The 9,448-nt window shown below is 43.9% G+C and overlaps 1 protein-coding gene across 1 annotated transcript in view; it reads left to right on the plus strand.

Moving 5' to 3' along the window:
- ARHGAP19 (Rho GTPase activating protein 19) overlaps nucleotides 1–9,448 on the plus strand; it is a 91,446-nt gene that overhangs the window by 39,949 nt on the left and 42,049 nt on the right. The window contains exons 2-4 of the mRNA XM_011951196.1: nucleotides 4,647–4,912; nucleotides 5,866–5,946; nucleotides 7,438–7,647. Of these exons, the coding sequence (XP_011806586.1) occupies nucleotides 4,647–4,912; nucleotides 5,866–5,946; nucleotides 7,438–7,647 (557 nt within the window). The remainder of the gene's footprint in view (nucleotides 1–4,646; nucleotides 4,913–5,865; nucleotides 5,947–7,437; nucleotides 7,648–9,448) is intronic.

Here is a 9,448-nt window from a genome sequence, read left to right on the forward strand (position 1 = left end):
GGTAGGCAAGTGTAGGAGCAAAACTGCAGATTTATTTTTGGTAACCTAAGGTGTGGGGAAGAGGTCTGTCAGCCTCCGGCAAAGAAGGCCGACAGAGTCCCCCGGTGGGGCTCTCGGACGGAGTTCCTGCTGTCCTGACATCCCGACAGGAGTGAGGACTCAGGAAGGCCGCGTGGCTCACTGGCGGAGAGCGGCTTTTCTAGGAGTGGGAGGGCAATAGGCGGGGCACGGGCGTGTCGGGGGGCGTTCCGCAGGTGCGACCAGGTAAATCTTGGTCTCTTCAGATTGACGTCACCTGGCGCATGCCCAGTTTGATCTGCACCTTCCTAGGCGCCGGCTGCATTTTCACATGTGCAGGAAGAGCTGGTGGTGAAGAAGAACCCGAAAGTGCACCATCTTGCCTCCGTTCATCCAAACACTTAGTGGCCATTGTTCTATCCACATTGGCTTATCTGTTAACCAGGTATAAGTTCTGGAGGCTTAACAATGGCTGCCATCAAAAATGATATCCTAATCTTTGGCAGGAACTTTGTCTTTCCACTTGAAGCAGTTCTTTCAAACCTTGCAAATTTTTTCTAGTCCCATACCAGGGACATACCCCATTTCATGCATCATATGTTGACTTTGAGGGCTATATAATTGTTCTGGAATTAGAACTTGTGCTCCCTGTTGTTGTAATAAATCTCTTCCCCATAAATTTATATGTACAGAAATTACAATTGGTTGAATAGTCCCAGGTTGTCCATCGGGCCCCTCACAATGCAAAATATAACACTTTGATATACTTCAGGGGCTTTACCAACTCCAACTATGTCAGATTGAGTGGGTTGAATTGGCCATGTGGACGACCAGTGCTATAGAAATGACTGAAATGTTGACTCCTATATCTACCAAACCTTTAAATTTCTTTCCCTGAATAGTTATTTCACAGGTAGGGCATTTATTAGTAACTTGATTTACCCAGTAAGCTGCTTTGCCTTGTTTATTTGTGCTTCCAAATCTTCTTGTTCATTTAATTTCACTTTTTCCCATTCCCACATACGGCACAATCAGGAGCTGTGCTATGTGCTATCCTGGCTCTGCTATGCGCTATCATGGCCCTGCTATGTGCTATCCTGGCTCTGCTTTCCAGGGAACAGAAGTAGATGTAACAATTTGAATTTCCCATTGTAATATGAATCAGTGACTCCTATATGTGTTTGTACCCCTTTTAAACTTAAACTAGACCTTCCAAAAAGTATTCCTATTGTCCCTGCTGGCAAGGGAGCATAGACTCCTGTTGGGACCTTTCGTGGCAGTTCCCCAGGCAGAAGACTCACAGCTTTTGTGCAGCATAAATCTACTGTGGCACTATTGGCTGTGGCGGGGGACAGACATTGTATGGGGGGTGAGAGAATGGCCTGAGCTGGAAATGCCTCGGTTTAGAATGGGGCCTGGGACGGGCCCTTCATGGCATTTCCCGAAATTGGGTTCCTTCCTTTTTTTTTTTTTTTTGAGACGGAGTCTCGCTCTGTCGCCCAGGCTGGAGTGCAGTGGTGCGATCTCGGCTCACTGCAAGCTCCGCCTCCTGGGTTCATGCCATTCTCCTGCCTCAGCCTCCCAAGTAGCTGGAACTACAGGTGGCTGCCACCACACCCGGCTAATTTTTTGTATTTTTAGTAGAGATGGAGTTTCGCCATGTTAGCCAGGATGGTCTCGATCTCCTGAGCTCGTGATCTGCTCGTCTTGGCCTCCCAAAGTTCTGGGATTACAGGTGTGAACCACTGTACTCGGCCTAGGTTTCCCTTCTTTATCAAACTTAGAGTGACACTGATTAGCTCAGTGTTTTCCTTTTTTACATTTTGGACATATTTCAGTCTCAGCAGTATTCTTTTTTCCCCTATCGGGTGACTTGACTTGCTGATTTTTTCTACATTCTTTTTTAGTATGACCATGCTTCCCAGTTAAAACAAGCTCCAGGAAACAGAGTATTTCCTTTATCCACTCTCAGTCTTACCATTGCCTGTGCCAACGAAGTAGCTTTATGCAGATTACCTCCCATATCATCACAGGCCTTGATATAATCAACTAAATGTGCTTTCCCTCTGATAGGTCACAGAGCAGCCTGGCAATCGGGATTAGCATTGTCGAAAGCTAATAACTGCAACACTATATTCTGAGCAGCCGAATCTGCAATCATCTGTTTAAGATACTCCTGTATCCGAGCTATAAAATCAATGTATGGGTCTCTCGATCCCTGTTTTGTAGCAGTGAAGGAAGGATATTGTTCTCCACCTGAAGTGATTTTTTCCCCAAGCTCTAATGTACACTCCCCTAAGCTGTTGTATGGTATCATCCTGCATGACCAGTTGTGCTTCTAAACCAGCCCAGCTGCCAACCCCCAAAAGTTGGTCTGCAGTTATATTAATTTGATGTTGGGCCTGGGCATTTCGAACAGCCTGAATGGAAGCTTCATCTGCCCACCAAGTTTTAAATTGTAAGAACTGAGCATGAGTTAGACAAGCTCGAGTAAGAGCATCCCAGTCAGTAGGAATCGTGTGACTGGAAACAGCAACATCCTTTAACAGTCCCATTACAAAAGGAGAACCTGGTCCATACTGATTTATAGCTTGTTTAAATTCTTTGAGTAATTTAAAAGGAAAAGGCTCAAATGTAGCTATAATATTTCCCTGTTGATCTGGGGGGTGTATTCTAACAGGGAACTGCCAAGCCTCTATATCACCCTCTCGTCTAGCTTGCTGAATTCTTGCCTGAATAGAACTAAGAGCAGTTGCTCGAGGCACTGCTCGAACAGTCACTGGGGCAACTACTTTTCGCCCAGTGTCCTCTGGAAAAGAAAGATCTGGAGGGTCAAGCCACTCTTTTTCTTCAAAATAATAATGAGGGGATACAGAAAGGTAGGGATGAACCTCTCCCTCCTTTGCTGCTTTAGCTTTAGCTGGCAAACAAACCTGCTCTGTAACCTCTTCTGTTACTTCATTATACTCTCCTTCCTCCTCATCATTAATGTGAAAAGGTTCCATGGTGGAACGAACCAGAGCCCACACTTGTCCCATTGTTACCCTGATGCTTCCGAGCTCCCCTTCTTTTTTTTTTTTTTGAGACGGAGTCTTGCTCTGTCACCCAAACTGGAGTGCAGTGGCTGGATCTCAGCTCACTGCAAGCTCCGCCTTTTGGGTTCATGCCATTGTCCTGCCTCAGCCTCCCGAGTAGCTGGGACTACAGGTGCCCGCCACCTCGCCCGGCTAGTTTTTTGTATTTTTTTTTTTAGTAGAGATGGGGTTTCACCGGGTTAGCCAGGATGGTCTCGATCTCCTGACCTTGTGATCTGCCCATCTCGGCCTCCCAAAGTGCTGGGATTACAGGCTTGAGCCACTGCGCCCGGCCTCGAGCTCCCCTTCTTAATCACCACGGGGATTGCTTTAAGAGTACTTGGGTGTTCTCCACCTTAGTTTTCCATGTTCTCCAACCATCGCTCCGGCGACCTTTTGACCTGGATTCGGGCCCCACAACTTGCTGAGACCAGCTTGGTCAGGGAGACCCTAACCCAGCAGTGCTAGAGGAATTAAAGACACACACACACAGAAATATAGAGGTGTGAAGTGGGAAATCAGGGGTCTCACAGCCTTCAGAGTTGAGAGCCCTGAACAGAGATTTACCCATGTGTTTATTAATAGTAAGCCAGTGATAAGCATTGTTTTTATAGATTATAGATTAACTGAAAGTATTCCTTATGGGAAACAAAAGGATGGGCCAAAATAAAGGGATGGGTTTGGCTAATTATCTGCAGCAGGAGCATGGCCTTAAGGCACAGATTGTGCTTGCTATTGTTTGTGGTTTTAAGAATGCCTTTAAGGGGTTTTCCACCCTGGGTGGGCCAGGGGTTCCTTGCTCTCATTCAGGTAGACCCATAATCTTCCAGCGTGGGCGTCATGGCTATCATGAACATGTCACGGTGCTGCAGAGATTTTGTTTATGGCCAGTTTTGGGGCCAGTTTATGGCTGGATTTTGGTGCCTGTTCCCAACATGCTACCGTGTAAGATGTGCCTTTGCTCCTCCTTCGCCTTCTGCCATGATTGTGAGGCCTCCCCAGTCATGTGGAACTGTGAGTCCATTAAAGCGCTTTTTCTTTATAAATTACCTAGTCTTGGGTATTTCTTCATAGCAGTATGAAAATGAACTAATACAGGGGTAAAGTAGGCATTGGGAAACAAAGAACAGGGAAGAAAATATTTCTGAGATTCAAAGGAGCTTTGCCAGGAGTATAGCCCAATGTAATGTAGGAGTGGAGACTCAGCTAAGATCAGGAGCCCTAGAGAGAAGAACCTGTCTGAGCAGAGGTTGGACTTAGATGGTGATGGATGGTCAGAGGCATCCAGAATTGAAGGTTTTTAAAGTAAAACCTATTTGTGGACATGGGAAAAGCGGAATTAATTACCGTTTTGTGTAGCTGTAAATGCCTTCCCCTCTGTGAGGCTTTGTGGTTATAAGGAACAGTGTTCAAGGGCATCTGGCTCAATTAAAGGAAGCAGACTATAAGGAAACCTCTGCCTTTGCGTGGAGTCGGGACCAAGTAACCCAATGAGTAGTGCATAAGAAACATACAAAAATCATGTCCCAAAAGATTTTCTTCTGTGTTTTTCAGTGATGCCATCTGCAGTTTTGTGATCTGCAATGATTCTTCCCTTCGAGGTCAGCCCATTATCTTTAATCCTGACTTTTTTGTGGAGAAACTCCGACATGAGAAACCTGAGGTTTTCACTGAGTTGGTGGTCAGCAATATCACAAGGCTCATCGATTTACCTGGAACTGAGTTGGCTCAGCTGATGGGGGAAGTGGACCTTAAGTTGCCCGGCGGGGCCGGCCCAGCATCAGGATTCTTCCGGTCTCTCATGTCTCTCAAGCGAAAGGGTAGGAGATGTGTCTGTGAAGGGTGGGCAGGCCTCAGCTGCTCCCTGGGCTTCTCTCTCAACATCTACACATTCACTGAAGAGTTGCTATTAACTTAGAGCTTTTTTTTGGCCGTTTTTTTCAGTTTTTATAAGTAGTAACACCTTAGGTAATTGTAATACAAATTGTAAAAACTATCTAGATAAGTAAATAATTAAACTAAAGCAAATATTTTCAGTCCCTGAGAGATGATGACATGATTAACTTAGGTAGTTATCAGGGGCATCTTGATTTTCGTGCCCTATTAATATGTGAAAATGATCTTTAAAAAACCATAGTTACATAGCTAGAGACTATAGAACAGAAAGCTTGGATTTTCTTTTTTTTCAGGAATGGGGTCTCACTCTGTTGCCGATGTTGGAACGCAGTGGTGTCATACCTCACTGCAGCCTTGAATTCCTGGGCTCAATCTATCCTTCTGTCTCAGCTCCCAGTAGCTGGGACTACAGATGCATGATGCCATGCCTGACTGTCTTCTATTTTTTGTAGAAATGGGGTCTCACTATGTTGCCCAGGCTGGTCTCAAACTCCTGGCTTCAAGCAGTCCTCCCACTTCAGCCTTCCAAAGCACTGGGATTACAGGTGTGAGCCACCATGCCTGGCTTTCTGTTTGTTTGTTAAATTAAATACTAACATGCTAGATATCTCCTTCTTACTTACTAGATATATGCTTCTTAAAAAAGAAGATGGTATTTGCCTTCAAAGAACCTACAGTCTAATATTGAACTTGGAGAAAGCTGATTGAGAGTTATCCTGCTTGCATTTTCTGGTGCACTTCCAGTTCTAAGGTTTTTGTTTACTGACCATGTGAAAACGCTTGCTGAATTGTAAAATAGGATGCTTGAGTGGTTTTAAGTATGATAATTTTGTACTATTTGTGTGAAATAGCCCTGTCATATCATATGGTTTTTCAGAAAAAGGAGTGATATTTGGATCCCCACTGACAGAGGAAGGCATTGCCCAGATATACCAACTGATTGAGTATCTACACAAAAGTAAGACTACTTGAAATTTTATCGTTCTTTGTTTAATGAAGAATTCTGTTTTCTGTTGAGAGCTAACTGCCTTGAGTTAGTAGGTGCCAATTAACCATCAAAGGAACTAACCAGTGTTCATTTCAGATGGCATATTTTAAAATATATGTCCTTTCAAACTTCATCTCATATTCATTTGCTTTATACTCTCAAAGTGTATATAAATTAGACCGTGTCTATGAAGTCACATTTACCTCTTGCCTCAGAGAGACATTTCTTCTGGAAAAATATGTTGTCCCTAAAGAATTGTTGCATTTATTTAAGAGAGCATGATATCTTTTTTCTCCAGAATTCTATGCTTAAAACACACTCTTTACTTTTTTTTTTTTTTTTTGAGACAAGGTCTCATTCTGTCACCCAGGCTGGGGTGCAGTGGTGCGATCTTGGCTCACTGCAGCCTTGACCTCCCAGGCTCAGGTGATTCTCCCACCTCGGCCTCCCTAGTAACTGGGATCACAAGCTTGCACCACCACACCCGGCTACTTTTTGTAGTTTTTTGTAGAGATGGGGTTTTGCCATATTGCCTAGGCTTGTCTTGAACTGTGCTCAAGTGATTCACCCGCCTAGGCCTCCCAAAGTGTTGAGATTATAGGCATGAGCTATTGAGCCTGGCCTAAGGATGAATAGTTGGGATTACCCTAAAGCTTCTGGGAATCTCTTAGGAATTTGACACATTAGAGTTCTAATTCCTGGAGCAGTACAGAGACTCTGGATTCATTCTGGGCTGGGAAAACAGTTTATAAGAGCCAGAAACATCCACAGCTGTATGTAGCCCCTCAAAATGAAGTCTGGGATAAAGAAGAAGAGGTCTTTAGGGAGATTTGGCTTTTTTTTTTTTTTTTAGACGGAGTCTTGCTCTGCCACCCAGGCTGGAGTGCAGTGGCCGGATCTCAGCTCACTGCAAGCTCCGCCTCCCGGGTTTACGCCATTCTCCTGCCTCAGCCTGCCGAGTAGCTCGGATTACAGGCGCCTGCCACCTCGCCCGGCTAGTTTTTTGTATTTTTTAGTAGAGACGGGGTTTCCCCATGTTAGCCAGGATGGTCTCGATCTCCTGACCTCGTGATCCACCCGTCTTGGCCTCCCAAAGTGCTGGGATTACAGGCTTGAGCCACCGAGCCCGGCTGAGATTTGGCTTTTTAAAAAATTATTTTTCAAGCTAATCCTGACCATTGATTGGGTTAAATTCAGATTGTCTGTACATACCTCAGGAGATTGAATGACTTCTGGGAGGACTACCTTTTAGTTTGGAAGATCTCAAAGTGCCCAGGGGCGTTCAGATATGTCTCCTCAGGAGGTCTGTGGGTTCTAAACTACACTGATGAAAAAAGGCAAAAACTTACTTGAAAGGCTTTGTAAAAAGGTCTTTGAAGTGTAGTCTTTAGACCGTGTATTTTAATCATAATATTTCTGCTTCCTTTTTGCCTGTCCTCTGCTTTCTTTTATGCTAAACAGACTTACGAGTAGAGGGTTTGTTTAGAGTACCAGGTAATAGTGTCCGACAGCAAATTTTAAGGGATGCTCTCAATAATGGAACTGACGTTGACTTGGAATCAGGGGAGTTTCACTCAAATGATGTTGCCACTTTGCTGAAGATGTTTCTAGGAGAGTTGCCGGAGCCTCTGCTGACACATAAACATTTCAACGCACACCTTAAAATCGCTGGTGAGTATAGGAAGTAAGAAGGAGATGTAAATACATTTCTTTAAATTTAGTAAAGTTCCTAGGAATTTTCTGTTGCTTGTGACCCACAGAAATACTTCTATTAATATTGGTTAAGACTTCGTGTTGTTGCTGGACTTCTCTGGGTACTCAAAGGTATTGGCTAGTTAAATTTAATTTTAATCGAATGGCTTTCCTGATAAATAAGCTTTGTATTGAGATAAGGAGCTGGTAGTAATATATGGTCTGAGTTTTATTTATTTTTGAATCTCTGATAGATTCTCGAGTAGTGTGTTGAATTATAGTTGGAAACAGGATCTCACTCTGTCACCTAGGCTGGAGTGCAGTGGTGCAACCTTGGCTCACTGCAGCATTGACTCCCAGGCTCAGGTGAGCCTGCCACCTCAGCCTCCTAGGTAGCTGGGACTATAGGCGTGCGGCATCACGCCTGGCAAATTTTTTGTATATTTTGTAGACACTGGGTTTCGCCATGTTGCCGAGGCTCAAACTCTTGGGCTCAAGCGATCTGCCCACCTTGGCCTCCTGAAGTGCTGGGATTATAGGCGTAAGCCACTGTGCCCAATCCGTTTTAGTTGCTTAATAAATGTATGCTTTTCATTGGATTGATTCATATATTTCAGAGGTTTACAGGTTCGGTATTTTTGCCTTGGTTTGGAGTTTTTGCTCAGTATTTCTATGCCTCAGTTGAGGACATCTCTACTCTTGAAAAAAATTTTTTTTTTTTTTTTGAGACAGAGCCTCGCTCTCTCACCAGGCTGGAGTGTAATGGTGCGATCTCAGCTCACTGCAACCTCCGCCTCCCGGGTTCAAGTGATTCTCCTGTTTCAGCCTCCCGAGTAGCTGGGACTACAGGTGCCCGCCACCACACCCAGCTAATTTTTGTATTTTTAGTAGAGATGGGATTTCACCATGTTGGCCAGGATGGTCTTGATATCTTGACCTTGTGATCTGCCCGCCTCAGCCTCCCAAAGTGCTGGCATTACAGGTGTGAGCTACCACGCCCAGCCAAGGAAATTTATTTTTTAAAAAAATTATTTGTTTTCTGAATAGAAACACATAGTTCAAAATTCAGATGATTCAAATAATATACAGTAAAAGCCTTCTCTCCTACACTTGTTCCCCAAGACCCAATTCTTCTCAGAAACAATCAGTGTTACTGATTAAAAAAATTTTTTTTTCTTTTAAAAAAAGAAAACCTGTTCCCCAGGCTGGTCTCAAACTCCTGGCTTCAAGTGATCCTCCCTCCTCAGTCTCCCGAAGTGCTAGGATTGCAGGCATGAGCTGCAACCCCCGGACCAGTGTTACTGATTTCTAAAGTATCCTTCCAGAGATATTTTGTGTATTCCCAAATATGTATATTCCTTTTCTCCTATTTTTATGTAACAGGTTATACACATGGTTCTGTGGTTTGCTTTTTTCACTTACTGTATCTTGAAGAATGTTCCATTTTCAGCTCATAGTTTCTTCATACTCCTTTCTACCCATGGGGCAGGGAATTCATTCTTAAATTGCATGTCTGTTATGCTGCTATGGGCTCTAAGTGTTCACAGCATCAATATCCATTACTGCAGTTGCTTAGTTTTCTGCCCCTGAGTATTTTTTCTGTTTCTTCTAATTATATGGAAAAGAAATATAAGGTTTTTTTCCTTTTTGAATAATTTTTACTACTTAAAGAAACAGGTTTTGGCCTGGCGCGGTGACTCACGCCTGTAATCTCAGCACTTTGGGAGGCCGAGGTGGGCAGATCATGAGGTCAGGAGATCGAGACCATCCTGGCTAACAT

The sequence above is a fragment of the Colobus angolensis genome, unplaced genomic scaffold (genome assembly GCF_000951035.1).
Source record: "Colobus angolensis palliatus isolate OR3802 unplaced genomic scaffold, Cang.pa_1.0 Scaffold316, whole genome shotgun sequence".
Lineage (NCBI taxonomy): Eukaryota > Metazoa > Chordata > Mammalia > Primates > Cercopithecidae > Colobus > Colobus angolensis.